This window comes from Babylonia areolata, chromosome 16, assembly GCF_041734735.1.
Source record: "Babylonia areolata isolate BAREFJ2019XMU chromosome 16, ASM4173473v1, whole genome shotgun sequence".
Classification (NCBI taxonomy): Eukaryota; Metazoa; Mollusca; class Gastropoda; order Neogastropoda; family Buccinidae; genus Babylonia; species Babylonia areolata.
The window spans coordinates 903,405-926,073 of NC_134891.1; the positions used below are offsets into that span (position 1 = coordinate 903,405).

The window sequence follows — 22,669 nt, forward strand, 5'->3', positions numbered from 1 at the left end:
GTCAGGTGGTGAACCAGTGTATGTAATGTACACATGTTAATGTGTGCATTGTACACGTCAGTGTACATATCGCCCAGATGTCAGTGTATGTATCACCCAGATGTCAGTGTATGAATTGTATAGTACACATGTCAGTGTATGTATCGCCCAGATGTCAGTGTATGAATTGTATAGTACACATGTCAGTGTATGTATCGCCCAGATGTCAGTGTATGTATTGTATAGTACACATGTCAGTGTACATATCACCCAGATGTCAGTGTATGCATTGTATGGTACACATGTCAGTGTATGTATCGCCCAGATGTCAGTGTATGAATTGTATGGTACACATGTCAGTGTACATATCGCCCAGATGTCGTGTACATATCACCCAGATGTCAGTGTATGTATTGTATAGTACACATGTCAGTGTACATATCACCCAGATGTCAGTGTATGCATTGTATAGTACACATGTCAGTGTACATATCACCCAGATGTCAGTGTATGTATTGTATAGTACACATGTCAGTGCACATATCACCCAGATGTCAGTGTATGTATTGTATAGTACACATGTCAGTGTACATATCACCCAGATGTCAGTGTATGTATTGTATAGTACACATGTCAGTGTACCTATCACCCAGATGTCAGTGTATGTATTGTATATTACACATGTCAGTGCACATATCACCCAGATGTCAGTGTATGTATTGTATAGTACACATGTCATTGTATGTATTGTATAGTACACATGTCAGTGTACATATCACCCAGATGTCAGTGTATGTATTGTATAGTACACATGTCAGTGTACCTATCACCCAGATGTCAGTGTATGTATAGTTGTGTCATGTCAGGCTGTGTGCAGTCAGCTGGGCAATAAACAATGACAATACTAAACCATTCTGCAGTCATGGCTTGTTTCATCCACTCATTACACTCACCACAATCCACCCGTCTCTCTCTCTCTCTGTGAGATAATAAAACATCCAAACCTCCATTTTACAATGGCAATACAGAAAACATTTTTCTTTTTCTTTAATTTTATTTAATTCTGACATCAACATCTGCCATTTTCTGTATCATCTTTCAACTGCACATGATGAAGTCAACAAGCAGAACCATGACAGTGTTGTGAGCTCACAACACACCTTGGTACCAGCCTGTCTCCTCCACCAATCAAATCACCGTCGGCTGGTTCTCAAACCAATCAGAACCATTGAAAGTGGCATACGGTCGACACACACACACTGGTGTACTTCTGTATCGACCAATGAAATCACTGTCAGCCGGCTCACAAACCAATCAAAACCTTCATACTCTGTACATGTGTGGACTACACTGGCACTGTCCTGACCGACCAGACCACCGGCAGGTCACAAACCAAGTCCAGACCATGGAGCCAATGAAAACTTTTCCATTTCATTTCTTCTTCTTCATTTTCAACAAGTTCCAAGTTGATGACCTTGTTTTCTGGCCATGTGATTTTTTTTGTTCAGGCATAAAAATGGTCAGACTTAAAAAAACATAAAATAACATGACCTCCATTCTCTCTCTCTCTCTCTGTGGTAAAGCTTTACAGCAAGATACCTTGATTCATACAGAGGTTACATCCAATAAATGTATATTCATAAAAATACCTGACCCCATTCACCATATACAAAGTGCACACTTCTGACAAGTTGTGTGAATTGTACTGTACATTTTTTCCACTGGCAAAGGAAGAGGGGAAAACCTAAACAACGGCGCATTTACAAATCATCAGTATTCACTGTTCTTTCTGATGCTCATCACTTGGTTTTAACTGTGCAAGTTTTGTGGGGAAGAGATCAATAAAATGCTTATCAACATGAGGCAAGGGGGCTGGAAACAAGGCCACAATTACTGAATCGATGCTCAAACTTGGTTACACACCTTGTGAAACATAAAATATCTTAGTCACCCATTTTACTCCACTCACAAAAAAAAATAAATAAAATAAATAAATAAAATCAAATCAACCCCAAAACACCTTGAACCACCAAAGTGACCAGTCTCCGATAAAGCTGTTCAGCAGACTTGTTGTTTACAGTCAAGCCGACCACACTGGGCCACGTCAGACCATTCAAATGCTCAACCACATCAACACAAAACTTCAACATCCACAAAAAAAACCCAAAAAACAAAAAAAAAACCCACCCAGACAAATCCAAAAACAGTTCATGACACATTGTCCTAACCATTTAGCTTCTCAGGGCAAATAAGACTAGGCAATGCTGAAGACGTCAGCTCTTCCACTTAATTTATCATCCCCAGATTACAAAAAATCATAAAACAGAAAAAAACAATACTTCAGAGCTAAACAAAAAATGTATGTGTGTGTGTGTATATATATATACATACACACACACACATAGGGCCATAATCATAGGCAAATAACACTGCAGAATGGGCAGCTAGTGCCCATCCCAGTGTTTACATCTCACTACCTAATCACCAGAGCAAAACGGCACAGACAGTACATCATAGACAGCAGAAAAAAGAAAAACGTGTCAAGGCTTGCTTCAAAAAAAGAAAGGGGAATGGACTGGGAAGGCAGAAAAAGGAAACAGTGAAGGAAGGAAAAAAAAAAAAAAGGCGTAAATAAACAGAATGATAGAAAAGAGGAAAGACACCTGTCCACGTCTTCTTCGCCTAGATGTCCAAGTAGAATAATCAGTTCTTATGCATGATTGTCTCAGCTGTGTTCAACAATGACCATCAAAACAGCAGAGGAGGTAACTGCTGTCCCATCTATCTGAGATGTAATCTGATAATAGTGGAGAGCGTCTTGCCCAAGTTACATCCCTACTCTCTAGGCCAAGAGGGTTTTTAGGACAGTCAGCATTGGGATGGTTCCCAAAGGCTGCAGCACTGAGAGCCAGTGCAGTTTTGCCTCCTAGTTTGAGAGTCATAGTCCTTCACAAAAGACTCTGTAAATGATTTCCCTTTGCAATAGAGGAACCATTGATAATACAGCTCTCATTTTCCTGTTGGCCTAACTCATGTCAATCTGTTCTCAATAATACATGCAGAAGAAAGCTCTGACCGCTTTATATATCCGATATCTAAAGCGAACCAGGTACGCAGATAAGACAAAGAGGAAATGTTTAGCTGTGAATGCTACAGATGCAGACATGGTCTGGTGACAGGACAGGACACAGCGACTGTCCACACTCCTGCTGTGGAAAGGACCAAGGCACCTGGCCCTCCCTGTGCTGTATCACAGACAGCCAGTCAAGGACCACGGCACCTCGCCCTCCCTGTGCTGTATCACAGACAGCCAGTCAAGGACCACGGCACCTCACCCTCCCTGTGCTGTATCACAGACAGCCAGTCAAGGACCACGGCACCTCACCCTCCCTGTGCTGTATCACAGACAGCCAGTCAAGGACCACGGCACCTCACCCTCCCTGTGCTGTATCACAGACAGCCAGTCAAGGACCACGGCACCTCACCCTCCCTGTGCTGTATCACAGACAGCCAGTCAAGGACCACGACACCTCACCCTCCCTGTGCTGTATCACAGACAGCCAGTCAAGGACCACGGCACCTCACCCTCCCTGTGCTGTATCACAGACAGCCAGTCAAGGACCACGGCACCTCACCCTCCCTGTGCTGTATCACAGCCAGTCAAGGACCACGGCACCTCACCCTCCCTGTGCTGTATCACAGACAGCCAGTCAAGGACCACGGCACCTCACCCTCCCTGTGCTGTATCACAGCCAGTCAAGGACCACAGCACCTCACCCTCCCTGTGCTGTATCACAGACAGCCAGTCAAGGACCACGGCACCTCACCCTCCCTGTGCTGTATCACAGCCAGTCAAGGACCACGGCACCTCACCCTCCCTGTGCTGTATCACAGACAGCCAGTCAAGGACCACGGCACCTCACCCTCCCTGTGCTGTATCACAGACAGCCAGTCAAGGACCACGGCACCTCACCCTCCCTGTGCTGTATCACAGACAGCCAGTCAAGGACCACGGCACCTGGCCCTCCCTGTGCTGTATCCAGACAGCCAGTCAGGTGGACACAATACTGCAGTGTGGTCAGTCTCTCTACTGACCATGTCTGGCCCCCACCATACAGCTGGAGCATCCGCACCCCAATGGGGACTGCCAGTATTTACATACATGAATATTCATGAATCTCTCTCTCTTTCTCTCCATATATCTGTGTATACAGCTACTACTATCTATCTTTCTGTCTATCAAGATGCAATATATTTCAAGCACTTTACACAATGCAACACTGTCCTCTTGAAGCAGTAGAGGTGTGAACAGGAAGGAAATGGAGACAGTGGGTGAGGGGAGTTCACACTCCCTGCTTACTTTCACTGGTCTTCAAAACATTACGCCACTTTGAACTGACAATAATACAAGCAATAATTTACCACCACCTCCCACCTAAAAAAATCATAAATAAAAAGAATCCAAAAAACAAAACAAACAAAAAAACAACAACACCACCATACTGTGCATCACATGTAACACAGGAGCTATCCAAACAAAACAAAAAGAAAAAAACCCAAAACTCCAACAACAAAACGTACACAACGACGTACAACAGACCCATATTCATGCTAGTGGAGACTTGGAGAGAACCTGTCACAGGCATCACACACACGGGCTGGACACCACACGGACAGCAAAGGACTGACACTGGTGGGCAACACCTGGCTGAACCTCTCTCACCACCACCACCACCCACCCACACTCTGTAACTGTCACCAGGTGGCACTGACCAGCTACCTTCTGTTTCGCTAGGACCCGGGCAACATCAAGCCAAACAACAAAGCAAAACAAAAATCTAAATTAAAAAAAAAAAAAAAAAGAAAGAAAATCAGTCAAGAGACCGGTCAGTTTCCTGCCACGAGAACCAACACTGGCAAAAAATAAATATATAAAAAAAATTAATTAATCAAAATCAATTAAAAAAATTTCTTAAAAAGGAAAACAAAATAAATAACCGTTTCATCTTCTGACGACAAACATCCAAATTGCTCAAGTGTGTATGGCATGAGACAGACCAAACTGTACACAGTTATCACACAATGACCAGTACAAAGTGAGACCAACAGTCATAGCAACACAATAATAATCTGACAATTCATAATGTAGCAGTACAAAAATATTTTCTTTTGTTTGTTTGTTTGTTCACATTATGCGACAGACAACCCTATTTTGTACATGTTCAGTTTTAATGGAGAATATAAAACAACAACAAAAACACAGAACCGCAACTTTTCAGGCTGGTTTTCTGTTGGTGATTATCAGTAAAAAGGTTTCAAAAACAAACCTGTGAAATTTGGGGCTGGGAAAACCTGAAGCAGTCCCAAAGACAGGACTGAATCCTTTCTGACTGCCCCCTGCCCCTCCTCCCTGACTCCCCCCACCCCTCCAAACTGACTGACCATTGTCCTCATAGGGCTCCCTGATGTGTCATCTGACTAGTGCACTGCCACCCAGTCATCAGCACTCCTTTATATCACCAAAACATCATTCTGACAACAACTCCCTCCTACAGGGAATCATTTAAATGAATGAGCACGTCTCTTCTGATCACTGGATAAACCAGGCTGTGAAAAATTAATTCTACGAATACCTTCAGGAGGGGGAGGGGGGTGCTAAACAGGTAATATGTACAGCTAAAAGCCTGCCAAAAAAAAGTATGTACACGTTTATGCACAACCACCACCTAGTGGGGAAAATGTTATGTACATTATGTACACTGTACACCAAAACCACGTTGCTCCGAAACAAGCACAAGGATAATCTAGTCACTGAAGCACATCATTCACAATCCCTAACAGAAATGTGTTCTGATCAAAGAGTCCCTATAACACTACCAGCACCAGCCCTGCAACCAAAGTCAACACAGTACAGGACGCTAGTCCTTGTCGGACGACCATCGGCTGTTCAAGTGCTGTTCTCGTGGGTGCTGTACCCACCTTGGTTACAGAAACAGGAATCATTCCCACCTCAGTCCAGTTACTGCCATAATACTTGTGGATCAAACTGAACTCTTCTTTTTTGGGACCAGTGGAAAGCACCAATACGTAACATGTTTTCTTTCAACACATCCATCTACAGTACAACTCAACCTCCAAAATGCTGTCTATAACAGTTAGGTAAACCAACAACCAAACCACCTCTCTCACACAGCAATTCACTCAGCCAAAGTTGGTTCCACGTCTCACTCACAGGGGACCTCCCAGCACAGAATGGAAGCTGGTGTGGTGTTAGCTGGGGTGCAGATGGTCAGTCATACTGACAGTCTTTCTGACAGCTGACGCAAGATATTTTGTGATACTACCCTGCAAGCCTTTCAGTGTCATCACCCCTATTTCTTCCACTGGCTGAAAAGGTGTGGAGATGGAATCCTCACCTGCTGTGACAATGATCGCAGACGGTGCTGGATTCATTCCACTACCTTGTGTGACAATGATCACAGACGGTGCTTGATTCATTCCACTACCTGGTGTGAGAATGATCACAGACAGTGCAGGATTCATTCCGCTAAGTGGTGTGACAATGATCACAGACGGTGCAGGATTCATTCCGCTAAGTGGTGTGACAATGATCACAGACGGTGCAGGATTCATTCCACTACCTGGTGTGACAATGATCACAGACAGTGCAGGATTCATTCCGCTAAGTGGTGTGACAATGATCACAGACGGTGCAGGATTCATTCCGCTAAGTGGTGTGACAATGATCACAGACGGTGCAGGATTCATTCCGCTAAGTGGTGTGACAATGATCACAGACGGTGCAGGATTCATTCCGCTAAGTGGTGTGACAATGATCACAGACGGTGCAGGATTCATTCCACTACCTGGTGTGACAATGATCACAGACGGTGCAGGATTCATTCCGCTAAGTGGTGTGACAATGATCACAGACGGTGCAGGATTCATTCCGCTACCTGGTGTGAAAATGACCAGACTGTGCAATTCATTCCACTAAGTGGTGTGACAATGATCACAGACGGTGCAGGATTCATTCCACTACCTGGTGTGAAAATGACCAGACTGTGCAATTCATTCCACTAAGTGGTGTGACAATGATCACAGACGGTGCAGGATTCATTCCGCTACCTGCTGTGACAATGATCACAGACGGTGCAGGATTCATTCCACTACCTTGTGTGACAATGATCACAGATGGTGCAGGATTCATTCCTCTAAGTGATGTGACAATGATCACAGACGGTGCAGGATTCATTCCACTACCTGGTGTGAAAATGACCAGACTGTGCAATTCATTCCACTAAGTGGTGTGACAATGACCACAGATGGTGCAGGGTTCATTCCACTAAGTGGTGTGACAATGATCACAGACGGTGCAGGATTCATTCTGCAAAGTGGTGTGAGAATGATCACAGACGGTGCAGGATTCATTCCACTACCTGGTGTGACAATGATCACAGACGGTGCAGGATTCATTCCCCTAAGTGGGATCTGATCAACCACCCACCAAGACCATCACTACACTTCCACCACGACAGCACAATGACAGAGTTTGTCTCCACACTGGAAAATCAATGCGCTGGAAAATGACTGCAACGACTATTGTTACCACTTGGGAGCCGTGGTCATGATGGCAAGCTAGTGATCCTCGGACAGTGACAAATGTATTTGCTCATTCACTATCTTTCTCTCTCTCTCTCTCTCTCTCACTTTTCTATCTCTCTCTGTCTCTCACCCTCTCTCAGTCCTATAACTGACCAGTTCATATTGGGCAGACAAGAGACACACTGATGTCAAAAAAAAAAAAAAAAAAAAAGAAAGAAAAAAAAAAAAAAAAAAAAAAAATCAATGCTAGAGATGAACAACAGAGTACAGCTGACTATTGTGCCGACTTCCCTGATCAGTGAATCACCACCGGTACGTTATTCCTACACCTTTCTCACATCCATAACACACACACACACAGATGTACACCGCATGAGCTCTCTTTCATGTCCTGAACACACACACATACACACACACACACGCACAGACCTACACTTCATGAGCTCTCTCTTTCACGTCCTTACCAGCCACACACACACACTACATCCCCAAACTTGATGCTGCTTTATTCTAGTCCCTGACCAGTCCCTCGCTTTCTTCCCCCCTCATAACCCCCACCCCCATCAATGTTTCATGATGACTACCCAAACATCCAGAGATCATATTTTCTGCACTTGGTCAGAGATTTTCAGTTCATTGCACCCCGGCTTCAATCACAAATGATCATACATCACTACAGCAACAAACACTCAACTTGTAACAGATGTTTTCAAAACTAAACTTCTGTAAAAAACAAACAAACAAAAAACAACAAAAAAACACACACACACACACACACAAAACCCCACAAAAAACAACAACAGAATCTTCAAACAGGAAAAGCAATGAATACAAAAGGTTTTACAAAGAACACTTTTTCTGAAACTGTTATATGTTAAATCATTAACTCACTCCGGACGAATAGTTCTCTCCCTTGCTTTTCCCTACAGATGACCCATTTGTTAGGGTTAGGAAAAAAATCACAAAAAATACAAAACATAAAGTAACTGAATGAAACTCACTGTACTTGACCCACTGACCCCTCTCCTCACGTCGTGTGGATGCCCACCACCCTCCCTCTTCACTGCTCTCAGAAGCTGAGTCACTGTCATTATCTTCTTGATGGTAGCTTTCTTCACTGCAGATACTTTCTTCAATGTCTTCATCATCCTCGTCGATGTCCAAACCTTCAGTTTGAAGCATTTCAATCACTTCAGCAGCAGTAAAAGCCGCTGTCGTGATCTAGTTTGCTCCAAAAATTTCCACTTGTATCGCCACGCGAAGCCATTTTTGATACGTATGCCGATTAGCTTGTCGTGTGGGGTCCCGAACTCGCTGGCTCACTGTGGAGTGTGTTGTTACAGAATCTCATGAAGAAACTTTCCATTCGATCCTCGACATGTTCGCAATGCCCGGTGTAGCTGCGATTGCTGTGCTACCCAATGAGGAAAATGTGGACAAAATTTTAATTGTCTAAACCACTACAGCGTTCCATCGTCCGGAGTGAGTTAAGTGCAGACTTCCAAAGACACTGAAGGGACTACAGACATGGTGACAGTATCCAACAGACACTGACACAGATGTACACTGCGAACTCAACATCTCTGACCTTTATGGACAGTTAGTACACACACACACACACACACACACACAAAGATCTCTGACCATGTATAACTGCCAACCACCATTGTGGTATTGTGATAATCACAGAACTGTATCCATTGTAAGTAGGGGGGCCTGTCTTTCAACATATATGTGCAAAACAACAATTCCTCCTTTTTCACAGGAAAAATTGGACCACTTGCTCTCTGTCTCTCTCTCTCTATATCTCTCTCTCATGCACACACACACACACACACACACATGGAGTATGACACACATGCACTACTAAACAAAAGGAGCAGGGGGGGGGGGGTCACTCAAAAGAATGAAATGTAGCAAAACAGCACAATACCAAAACTTATGGGGCGGGGGAAGCCGTGGATTTATAATTAAAGAACAAAACACAATCAAAAACGCCAGGAACATTCAAAGGTAAAAAAAAAAAAAAAAAAGAAAAAAAAAGATCTGGTTGTGTTTAAAACTGGTGCAATGCAAGCACAAACAAGTGAGGAATACAAACACACACTATGATGAGACCAAGTCTTTACAGCTCTCATTCTGACACGGACATCCCACCAACACCCAGGAACAATCCTGCAGCAACAACTAATGCCGCCACACCCCCCCACCCCACCCCCCTCCCCCAAACACTACCCCCACGCCCCAACAACATATACAAAAGAATTTCACAATCCCCAGTGTATACATGCTGCAAATCCAAAACTCAGCTTGACAGAAACGCAAGCAACAAGGGACGAATACTGGTGGATCCTTCACACAGTCCTTCGTCAAACCGGGCAGAAGTAGGTGTGAGTCATCCCTGCTTCCACACCAAGGGCTGGTCAACACACACTGCCCTCTGTGCTACACAACTCAACAGAGCGTCATTACACAGACACCCTGGACCCTCTACCCCGCTCAGTCTCTTCTTCTGCAGGCCGTTCCCCACCCACGCAGACAGGGCTGTATGCGGGTACGTCCACACATCAGCAGTGCGTGTTGCCCACAGGGAAGCCAAGGGGAAAATGATGTATCGCTAGGCATGGCACTGCTATCACTTCATCAAATCTCACGCTCTTTTCACACACACAACAAAAAACAAACAAAAAATCCACAGGGCGGAATGCTCACAGAACAATATCCATCACTATCCACGCACTGACACTGTCTCTGACAGCTAAGGACAATGCATATAACACCATCGCCGTCACAGTTAAGGACAATGCACAAAACACTACAACTGTCACAGTTAAGGACAATGCACAAAACACAACTGTCACAGTTAAGGACAATGCACAAAACACAACTGTCACAGTTAAGGACAATGCACAAAACACTACAACTGTCACAGTTAAGGACAATGCACAAAACACTACAACTGTCACAGTTAAGGACAATGCATATAACACCATCGCCGTCACAGTTAAGGACAATGCACAAAACACTACAACTGTCACAGTTAAGGACAATGCACAAAACACAACTGTCACAGTTTAGGACAATGCACAAAACACTACAACTGTCACAGTTAAGGACAATGCACAAAACACTACAACTGTCACAGTTTAGGACAATGCACAAAACACTACAACTGTCACAGTTAAGGACAATGCACAAAACACTACAACTGTCACAGTTAAGGACAATGCACAAAACACAACAACTGTCACAGTTAAGGACAATGCACAAAACACTACAACTGTCACAGTTAAGGACAATGCACAAAACACTACAACTGTCACAGTTAAGGACAATGCACAAAACACTACAACTGTCACAGTTAAGGACAATGCACAAAACACCATCGCTGTCCATGTTAAGGACAATGCACAAAACACCATCGCTGTCCATGTTAAGGACAATGCACAAAACACCATCGCTGTCCATGTTAAGGACAATGCACAAAACACTACAACTGTCACAGTTAAGGACAATGCACAAAACACCATCGCTGTCCATGTTAAGGACAATGCACAAAACACTACAACTGTCACTGACAGCTAAGGACGTTGCACAAAACACCATCACCGTCACCAACAGTGAAGGTCAAGGTGAACGTTCGTTTGAGCTGGGCGGACAGTGCAGCGTGTCTCGACACGCCGTCCCGTGACAGGCGGCACACCCTCTGACTCTCCCTTTCATCGGTGTCTTTACACCAGTCTCTCACCACAACAAACCACCACTCACAGGCCGGGGGTGGGGGTGGGTGGGGGGGGGGGGTTTGGGGGGGGGAATGAAACCAAGGACCCACCTCGTCACACCAGGGAAGGGGTGGACATGAAGGCCACTAACGTCAACAAGAAACACTTACAGATGTATCGTGAAAAAGGTGGAAGATGAACAAAGAAGGGGATGGGGGGAGGGGGGGAGGGGAGGTTACTTTGGCAGCTCGGACATCTTGCTCTGGCGACACTGGACCAACTCTTTTGCCAGCTATTTTCTGTCACTGTTCACACTCTCACTTCTCTTTCCAACTACCAATGAGTCACTTTGTTTTAAAGTGACCGTGCCATTTGCCTTGCATTGAAGGGCACTGTTTTGTCACCTTCGGCGTGCTGTGCATGGAACTAATCAGCTCCTTTTGCTGCTTACAGCTGAACAATCATAGCTGTTAGGGGGACAGTCTTCTTCACTTTCATCCTATTACCACACCACATATCTATCATTAATCAGCTCGTTATGCTGCTTACAGCTGATCAATCACAGAAGCTGTTCAGAGGACACTGTTCACTTATCTTCTGATCACCGACATGTTTATTATTAATCAGCTCGTTATGCTGCCTACAGCTGATCAATCAATCAATCAATCAATCACACAGGACGTTTGAGGATCATGGAAACAAGACAGAAGCAGCAACTTCACAAAGCACACAGGTCCCCAGCTGTACAGACAGAGAGAAACAGAGACACAGACAGACAGACACAGAGAGAGACTCAGAGTGAGAGAGACAGACAGACAGACAGACAGACGGGAGAGACCCTGTTTACATCAAACAGCCACTGACACATGGGGCAGCTTCACTGGCAAGTGGAAGCCATGTTGTTAACACACACGGCACTAAGACAACACGTCACAACCCCACAGCAGAAAAAAATAGCACATGTATCACACACTTCTTCCCTCATACTCTCAGAATCAGAATAACTTTATTATCCCAGGAAGAAAAAAAATTAAGACGTGGTGAAGTCTGTCATACTGTCACCATCATCATCAATCCCAGCAGTTCGCTGAATGTTTCGCAGCAGGTGCTTCTATCGTGGCCTGCCACTGAGGCAGCCATGCTCTGTTTTCAGGAGTTTGTATCGCACCCATTACTATTCTACCCCTAATATCTCATTCCTCCGCTCCTACGCATCCCTCTGCTCAGGGTGTCATGTTTGGATCACTTTTTTCAGGGTATCACTTTTGTCATCACTTTTTTCAGGTATCAAGTTTGCATCACTTAATTCAGGGTATCATGTTTATTATCACTTTATTCTATGCATCACTTTATTCAGGGTATCCTTTTTCTATCACTTAATTCAGGGTATCATGTTTATTATCACTTTATTCTATGTATCACTTTATTCAGGGTATCCTGTTTCTATCACTTAATTCAGGGTATCATGTTTATTATCCCTTTATTCTATGCATCACTTTATTCAGGGTATCCTTTTCCATCACTTAATTCAGGGTATCATGTTTATTATCGCTGTATTCTATGCATCACTTTATTCAGGGTATCCTGTTTCTATCACTTAATTCAGGGTATCATGTTTATTATCACTTTATTCTATGCATCACTTTATTCAGGGTATCCTGTTTCTATCACTTAATTCAGGGTATCATGTTTATTATCACTGTATTCTATGTATCACTTTATTCAGGGTATCCTGTTTCTATCACTTAATTCAGGGTATCATGTTTATCATCACTTTATTCTGGGTATAAAGGTTGTTATTTATTCACAGTTCCATATCTGCCGCATTCACAATCAAAATATATGTTCACTGACTCTGCTTTCTGCTAACTTTCCTTCTACTCTGCGTGAAGTTCGGCAGATTGATTATTCAGTCAGCCGACAGTAACCCTGACAGCACACAAGGGTGGAATTCTTGTTCAACACATCACTGAATGGCTGCTAGCACCACATATACATATCACATGTTCCTGCAGTTTTCACCTCACCTTGCTGTTGGATTTCTTCGCACCATTTTCAAAAACTGCTTCATCACCACAGGAGCTCCTGAGTTTCTTCTCTTCAGCATCAGATTATCACGGCTTTTAATGGACTGAGTTGGGTGGGTGGGTTGGTGTGTGTGCAGGGATGGGAGACATAGGGGAGGGATTTTATGCTGTATTCATCAAACTTACTTAGCACCGCAGCAGTATGTTCAGTACTATTTTATCACAAACGCGGTATTGTTTCTTCTTATAATATATATATATATATATCTCCTGTGACAAGTGAATCTTCTCTCCCCCTCCCCCTGACTGCCCACCCCCACCAAAGCTTTCCAGTGGAATGTGCTGGATAGGATTCAGTTCAACACTTTTAACTGATTTAACTGTCTCAGTGTGTTCGCAGCCTAAATGATAAAAAGCATCAAATGAAAGTGGCGTACAGTAATAAAACTAGTTTTAAGAAGGCAATAAATATGAAAAAGCACAAAATACAAAAAAATAGCACAGTACACACACACACATCCTTCCAGAACATTAAAAAAAAAAAAAAATCACCACTAACATTTTCCCAAAATTCCTACTCTCTATCCTTTATACACCACCTTCACTGCTATGCAAACCTTTTCAACACACCTTATCAAAGTTAAGAACAAAATTTCAGCAAGACAAGTTTGAAAAGCTGGCAGACTGAACAGACCAAGTTTACTTGTCCGCAGACGTTTCCCCCCGCCATCTTAGTGGCCAGAAAGAAACACAAACACAACAACACTGAGGATAGACTGAGGTTCTGGGGTCAAGGCTGAATGCCCATAACCTTTCACAGCTATCAGGGCAATGACTTCATCGTATACACCACTTCGTCCAGGACTCAGCACAGCTATCAGGGCAGTGATTTCATCGTATACACCACTTCGTCCAGGACTCAGCACAGCTATCAGGGCAGTGATTTCATCGTATACACCACTTCGTCCAGGACTCAGCACAGCTATCAGGGCAGTGATTTCATCGTATACACCACTTCGTCCAGGGCTCAGCACAGCTATCAGGGCAGTGACTTCATTGTATACACCACTTCGTTCAGGACTGAGCACAAGTAAGCAGGGGCCCTGTACTCTCCACTTTTTTGACCTTCCCCAGCCAAAGCCAGGTGCCCCTTGACACCGGGGTGGAGAGAGGAGAATCAGGGTACAGTGCCTTTCCCAGGGACACCGGGGTGGAGAGAGGAGAATCAGGGTACAGTGCCTTTCCCAAGGACACCGCACCATGCCATGACCAAGCCTGGAAACCTCATCAGTGGTCAACACTGGATCACAAGCCCAACGCCTGACCGAATCTGGCACAGTGCCCCCAAGGCCAACCAGTGCCCCCCCCCACACCCATTTTCCCCCCAACATGGCAACAGAACAAGCCAGCAGCACTGATCAGTCGATTTCAGAAAACCAGAAGTTGAAATGAAGCTGCGAAAAGCTGGGCGGGGAGAATGATGATGATGATGAAAGGCCACCAGACGATGACAATGACGACGACAAAGATGAGACAGGGATGGGGATGGACAAGACACGAGGAAAAGCAGAGCGACGAGGAGGGAGGGGGTGTGAGGCGGAATCCTCCTCTTCCTCACAGACAACACTGTTCTTCACTTCCTGAGCCAGACAGTCGCACCACTGGCCACTGTGATCACTGTGAAAGTTGTGGAAACAACAGCTCTTGTGGCTCCTGATACTGTTACTGTTGTTGTTGTTGTGATCGAGTTTGCCACTCCTCACTCTGCACGCTGATGGCGGAAACCGCCGCTGTTGACGATGAAGACGACCGCTGGAATGGAAAAAGTGGGGGATGGTGGTGGTGAAAGGTGGGTGAGTGGGGGGAGAGTCCAGGGAGGGTGTGCCTGCCCCCCGTCAACTGGATGCCCCGAGGAGCTCCTCCTCCTCCCCCTCCTCAATGGGGATGGTGACAGAGGTGGTGGTGGTGGCGGTGGTGGTGGTGGTGGAGGGGGGTGAGGTGGTGGTGGCTGCAGAGGGGGCACAGGTGGTGGTGGTGGTGGTGGCGGTGGCGGTGGCGGCGGTGGTGGTGGTGGTGGAGGCCTTGCCGCCGTCTTCTGCGGAGGCCAGGATGCTGATGTCGATGGTCTCGATGGTCGGGGGAGGCGTGCGCCAGTAGTTGACGTTGCTGTACTCGTTGGAGATGCTGCGGTTGGCGACGTCGATGGGCGGGAAGAAGTGATCAGCCACGTCGCTCATCTTGGTGTAGCTGTCCACAAGGCAAAGCTTCACTTCAATCACTCTCAACAGCAAACAAAGCAACAACAACAACAAAAAATCACCTGTATCCATGCGTGTCATCCACACTCTTTCAGGCACCCTCACATATTCACGCTAACACCGATTGAACACACAGGACATACTCAGAACTACTCTCACCCCATTTCCTGTTGCTCCAAACTTATTTTGCAGCACATGCCCCATGTCAAACTGCACATTCTCTCTCCCTCTCTCTCCCTCTCTCTCTCTCACACACACAATCACAGAGTACTATACACCATACATGCACACACACACACACACACACACACACACACACACAGTGATACACATGCACAGAGTCACATTTGTATAAACACACACACACACACACACAATCACAGAGTAATATACACCATACATGCACACACACACACACACACACAACTTACGACGACAGGAAGGTGTGAGAGAACTCGTGGCGGAGCTGACCCTGAGGGTTGATGGTGAAGATTCGGAAGCTGGGGATCTGCAGTGCTCTGTAGGCGATGACATCCTGTTACAATGTAACATGCACTGTAGGCGATGACATCCTGTTACAATGTAACATGCACTGTAGGCCATGACATCCTGTTACAATGTAACATGCACTGTAGGCCATGACATCCTGTTACAATGTAACATGCACTGTAGGCCATGACATCCTGTTACAATGTAACATGCTCTGTAGGCCATGACATCCTGTTACAATGTAACATGCTCTGTAGGCCACGACATCCTGTTACAATGTAACATGCTCTGTAGGCCATGACATCCTGTTACAATGTAACATGCACTGTAGGCCATGACATCCTGTTACAATGTAACATGCTCTGTAGGCCACGACATCCTGTTACAATGTAACATGCTCTGTAGGCCACGACATCCTGTTACAATGTAACATGCACTGTAGGCAATGACATCCTGTTACAATGTCACATGCACTGTAGGCCATGACATCCTGTTACAATGTCACATGCACTGTAGGCCATGACATCCTGTTACAATGTCACATGCACTGTAGGCGATGACATCCTGTTACAATGTAACATGCACTGTAGGCCATGACATCCTGTTACAATGTCACATGCACTGTAGGCCATGACATCCTGTTACAATGTCACATGCACTGTAGGCCATGACATCCTGTTACAATGTCACATGCACTGTAGGCCATGACATCCTGTTACAATGTAACATGCACTGTAGGCCATGACATCCTGTTACAATGTAACATGCTCTGTAGGCCATGACATCCTGTTACAATGTAACATGCACTGTAGGCCATGACATCCTGTTACAATGTAACATGCTCTGTAGGCCATGACATCCTGTTACAATGTAACATGCACTGTAGGCCATGACATCCTGTTACAATGTAACATGCACTGTAGGCCATGACATCCTGTTACAATGTAACATGCTCTGTAGGCCATGACATCCTGTTACAATGTAACATGCACTGTAGGCCATGACATCCTGTTACAATGTAACATGCACTGTAGGCCATGACATCCTGTTACAATGTAACATGCACTGTAGGCCATGACATCCTGTTACAATGTAACATGCACTGTAGGCCATGACATCCTGTTACAATGTAACATGCACTGTAGGCCATGACATCCTGTTACAATATAACATGCACTGTAGGCCATGACATCCTGTTACAATGTAACATGCTCTGTAGGCCATGACATCCTGTTACAATGTAACATGCACTGTAGGCCATGACATCCTGTTACAATGTAACATGCTCTGTAGGCCATGACATCCTGTTACAATGTAACATGCTCTGTAGGCCATGACATCCTGTTACAATGTCACATGCACTGTAGGCCATGACATCCTGTTACAATGTCACATGCACTGTAGGCCATGACATCCTGTCACAATGTCACATGCAGGTTAAAGGTTAAAGCACATCACCCTCTGCTCTGTAGGCCATGACATCCTGTTACAATGTCACATGCAGGTTACACATCACCCTCTGTCATACAACAAAATTTGTAATATAATCAAAAGAGACTTAAAAGTGTTGAAATTCAACTTTAAAACCTTGTCAGTACAATCTCAGGCTCTGGACCAATTCACAGACTTGTTTTATTTTCAGACCATTATTCAATTCTTAGTAAATAACATCTAATTCATTATGGACTGAACAGTGCCCTAGTAACAAGAACATCTGTTTAAGTGATGTTACAGTTAAACATACCATTTCTGACTACCAGCTGATGAATCTTCACATGCACAAAAGTGCGTCATCTATAGTTTGTAAGAACGATGCTGTTTTTAATGTCTTACTTTCATTATCAGGTTTTTTTCCACTTGTTAAATTAACAACTTCCTTTCTACAATATCTATTAACTTTGTCACTGTATTTATTTGTACTTCTATTTCTTAAGGCCTGGCTGAGCATGTTGGGTTACGCTGCTGGTCAGGCATCTGCTGGACAGATGTGCTGTAGCACATATGGATTTGTCCAAACACAATTTTGCCAGAGGACAACGCTTTTGTTGCCATGGGTTCTTCTTTCAGGGCTCCAAGTGCGTGCCGCACACGGGACTCTGGTGTATCGTCTCATCCAAACGACCAAACGCTTGGTTTAATTTTCCAGTCAAACTTGGGAGAAAGGGAGACAGCGGGAATCAAACCCACACCCTCACAGACACTGTATTGACAGATGACCGTCTTAACCATTCTGCCAACTTCTCAATACCATAAAGTTCCGTCTATAAGCCGCAACTTTTTACCCCAGCTTAAACCTCTGCATGATGCGGCTTATTTGCGGATTTTAACGATCCCAGGAGTGTCATGTTCTCATCTATTCTTAGCTGCCCTTCAACTCACCAAAATCATGATTTCTGTCCATGAATTTTTGGATGAGCTTCAGGATAGTGTGCTAACTGTTCACGTTTTATAAATCAAATCCGCATACATTAAAGCCTTCAGATCAGCATTCAGTTCTACTCTGCTCAAGCATACACCCTCATCATGCCAAAAACGCGACATTATGCCTATGATGCAGCCTTCAAATTGAAGGCGATCGACCTAGCAGACGACAGTGCAAGCGACGAACCAGCAGCGACCTCCACCTTCATGTTCATGAAGTGAAAGCGAGGCTCAAGTCAGTGACAAGATGGCGGAGGAAGCTGTGCTGGTTCTCTTCAACTCGGACACTGAAGACGAAGATTTTAGTGGATTCAGGAAGCAGGATGACGTTGAACTGACTATCCCTAAATTATGGATCTTATTTTCGTTGTGTTTATTCATTATTTTTTTGTGGCACTGGCAGTATTTTCACTTGCTTTTCTTTGTGTTGTTTCCCGCCTGTGTTTATTTCATAACCTACAGTATCGACAGCTTTTCTGTAGTATCAGTATGTGTTCCGGTACCGGAAATAAGTGCGGCTTATAAGCCGGTGCGGCTTATGTATGTACAAAGTTCAATTTTTTCCTAAATTTAGTGGGTGCGGCTTATATACCAGTGCGCTCAATAGACCGAACTTTACGGTATATATATATCTATATATGCATGACAGTAGTGTCTCACGATGACCATCAAAACAGCAGAGGAGACAACTGCTGTGCTGACTGTCTGGGCTAGAACTGGATCAAGGTGAACAGTGCCTTGTCCAAAGTGACCTGCCCACCCCCCAGCTGGAAGGGCTCCAGGACAGTGGGCGTTGGGACGGTCCCCATGGCACAGCCTGCAGTTCAGCCATGTCTTCACTGCTAGCAGTCAGGAGAGACTGACAGCCCAACGCTCTGTTGGGTAAGGAGTGCTGCTATGTCCTCATCATTACTGCTCTGTGACAGTCAGTCATCTTTTTTATGAAGCTTTTTTTCTGAAAATGTCCAGGAAAAAATCTTGATGCCAAAACCGGCACAGAATGTGGCTCATTTGTTTCACTTACATTGACTTTGTTGCGAAAAACCGGCACAGAACATGGCTCATTTGTTTCACTTACACTGACTTTGTTGCCAAAAATGGCACAGAACATGGCTCATTTGTTTCACTTACACTGACTTTGTTGCCAAAAATGGCACAGAACATGGCTCATTTGTTTCACTTACATTGACTTTGTTGCCAAAAATGGCACAGAACATGGCTCATTTGTTTCACTTACATTGACTTTGTTGCCAAATCCAGCGTAGAAGGGAGAGGAAGGGAAAAGGTTGGCAATGTCCTTCAGACAGTGGATCTTGAACTCCTCTGGGTTCTTGACAATCACCTCCCTGTAACAACAGTGAACATCACCTCCCTGTAACAACAGTGAACATCACCTCCCTGTAACAACAGTGAACATCACCTCCCTGTAACAACATCACCTCCCTGTAACAACAGTGAACATCACCTCCCTGTAACAACAGTGAACCTTAGGGGTCTAGACAATCACCTCCCTGTAACAACAGTGAACCTTAGGGGTCTAGACAATCACCTCCCTGTAACAACAGTGAACCTTAGGGGTCTAGACAATCACCTCCCTGTAACAACAGTGAACCTTAGGGGTCTAGACAATCACCTCCCTGTAACAACAGTGAACCTTAGGGGTCTTGACAATCACCTGTCTGTAACAACGGCTTGATAATCACCTCCCTTTAACAACACACTGAACCTTAGAGGTCTAGACAATCACCTCCCTGTAACAACAGTCAACCTTAGGGTTCATGACAATCATGTCCCTTGACAATCACCTCCCTGTAACAACACAGAGAACCTTAGGGTTCTTGATAATCACCTGGGGCTGTTATTACCTGTGGAAGGCACTGATGAGGGAGGTTAGGCTGTTATTACCTGTGGAAGGCACTGATGAAGGAGGTTAGGCTGTTATTACCTGTGGAAGGCATTGGTAAGAGAGGTGGGGTTGTTATTACCTGTGGAAGGCACTGGTAAGAGAGGTGGGGTTGTTATTACCTGTGGAAGGCATTGGTAAGAGAGGTGGGGTTGTTATTACCTGTGGAAGGCACTGGTAAGAGAGGTGGGGTTGTTATTACCTGTGGAAGGCACTGATGAGGGAGGTGAGGTTGTTATTACCTGTGGAAGGCACTGATGAGGGAGGTGAGGTTGTTATTACCTGTGGAAGGCACTGATGAGGGAGGTGAGGTTGTTATTACCTGTGGAAGGCACTGGTAAGAGAGGTGGGGTTGTTATTACCTGTGGAAGGCACTGATGAGGGAGGTGAGGTTGTTATTACCTGTGGAAGGCACTGATGAGGGAGGTGAGGTTGTTATTACCTGTGGAAGGCACTGATGAGGGAGGTGGGGTTGTTATTACCTGTGGAAGGCATTGGTAAGAGAGGTGGGGTTGTTATTACCTGTGGAAGGCACTGGTAAGAGAGGTGGGGTTGTTATTACCTGTGGAAGGCACTGGTAAGAGAGGTGGGGTTGTTATTACCTGTGGAAGGCACTGATGAGGGAGGTGAGGTTGTTATTACCTGTGGAAGGCACTGGTAAGAGAGGTGGGGTTGTTATTACCTGTGGAAGGCACTGATGAGGGAGGTGGGGTTGTTATTACCTGTGGAAGGCACTGATGAGGGAGGTGAGGTTGTTATTACCTGTGGAAGGCACTGATGAGGGAGGTGAGGTTGTTATTACCTGTGGAAGGCACTGATGAGGGAGGTGGGGTTGTTATTACCTGTGGAAGGCACTGATGAGGGAGGTGGGGTTGTTATTACCTGTGGAAGGCACTGGTAAGAGAGGTGATGTTGTTATTACCTGTGGAAGGCATTGGTAAGAGAGGTGGGGTTGTTATTACCTGTGGAAGGCACTGATGAGGGAGGTGGGGTTGTTATTACCTGTGGAAGGCATTGGTAAGAGAGGTGGGGTTGTTATTACCTGTGGAAGGCACTGGTAAGAGAGGTGGGGTTGTTATTACCTGTGGAAGGCGCTGATGAGGGAGGTGGGGTTGTTATTACCTGTGGAAGGCGCTGATGAGGGAGGTGGGGTTGTTATTACCTGTGGAAGGCGCTGATGAGGGAGGTGGGGTTGTTATTACCTGTGGAAGGCACTGATGAGGGAGGTGGGGTTGTTATTACCTGTGGAAGGCGCTGATGAGGGAGGTGGGGTTGTTATTACCTGTGGAAGGCACTGATGAGGGAGGTGGGGTTGAGCAGAAGAGGTCCGTCAGGCAGCACGCGGTCGCCCTGTCGGATGGAGCGCAGCAGTTCCTTGGTGTGTCGCGCCTGGCCGATGGCCCGCGCAGACAGGTACAGCAACTTGTAGCCGTTGGTGCTCAGCCGCGTGAACAGCCGCGCCACCCCCGACTGCGACCAGTCGCGGCCAATCAGAGGCAGGATCTGACCCATCACGTCCGACCTGCACACCCCCGCAACGCAGAGTCAACTTGTGGTTGTGGCAAAAGTGTTGTGGGATAAGATACGGTTCAATACAATGTCCCCCCCCACACACACACACACCCACCCCAACAAATAACAACAGTATACTTAAATAGTGCTTCAAAATCCCTCAAAGTGCTTTACAATGATGCATGATAATACAATGTCCCCCCCCCCCCCAAGCTCCCCCAACTATCTGGGCTAGAATCTGATGATAGTGGAGAGTGTCTTGCCCAAGTTACATCCCGCCCAAGTTCCATCCCAACAGTGAGTGATATTTTGTGTGTGTGTGTGTGTGTGTGTGTGTGTGTGTGTGTGTGTGTGTGTGTGTGTGTGTGTGTGTGTGTGTGTGTGTGTTCAATGTGTGTGTTCAATGTGTGTGTGCGTGAGTGTGCATCCTTCCCTGTCACTCGCTCTCCTCTCTCTCCCCCCCCCCCTCTTCTCTGCCCCCCCCCCCCCATCCCCCTCCCCAAACACCCCTAACCTGTCCCCCATCCTTCTCTCTCTTTCTCTGTCACAGAAAAACTGGCCAGCATGAACTCACTTGGTGATGGTGCCGTCAATGTCGGAGATGACGATTTTGTCGTCGTGGTTCCAGAGGTAGATGTGGGAGATGCAGCGTGTGGTGCCTTGGTACTGGGTGGTGACGGAGTAGCGGATCTCGTTCTGCCCCTCACGCAGGTTCAGCTTGCTCTGTAGCAGTTTCAGTTTTCAGTGTTCAGT

The 22,669-nt window shown here is 45.5% G+C and overlaps 2 protein-coding genes across 2 annotated transcripts in view; one reads left to right on the top strand and one right to left on the bottom strand.

The window, feature by feature from the left end:
- Positions 1 to 1,019: 1,019 nt before the first annotated feature.
- Positions 1,020 to 10,551, top strand: LOC143291058 (uncharacterized). The gene has a single exon (XM_076600643.1). The coding sequence runs from the start codon at positions 3,127 to 3,129 to the stop codon at positions 4,153 to 4,155; it is 1,029 nt and encodes a 342-aa protein (XP_076456758.1). The 5' UTR covers positions 1,020 to 3,126; the 3' UTR covers positions 4,156 to 10,551.
- Positions 10,552 to 11,386: 835 nt separating this feature from the next.
- Positions 11,387 to 22,669, bottom strand: part of LOC143291059 (phosphatidate phosphatase LPIN1-like) — a 37,579-nt gene continuing 26,296 nt past the window's right edge. Inside the window, exons 12-16 of the mRNA XM_076600645.1 lie at positions 22,491 to 22,639; positions 21,687 to 21,926; positions 19,739 to 19,847; positions 16,023 to 16,126; positions 11,387 to 15,580 (exon numbers count right to left, since the gene is read on the bottom strand). Coding sequence (XP_076456760.1) covers positions 15,229 to 15,580; positions 16,023 to 16,126; positions 19,739 to 19,847; positions 21,687 to 21,926; positions 22,491 to 22,639 — 954 coding nt within the window. The 3' untranslated portion in view covers positions 11,387 to 15,228. The remainder of the gene's footprint in view (positions 15,581 to 16,022; positions 16,127 to 19,738; positions 19,848 to 21,686; positions 21,927 to 22,490; positions 22,640 to 22,669) is intronic.

Coding starts and splice junctions, on each gene's coding strand:
- LOC143291058 (XM_076600643.1), top strand. CDS start 3,127: ATGCTACAGATGCAGACATGGTCTGGTGACAGGACAGGACACAGCGAC.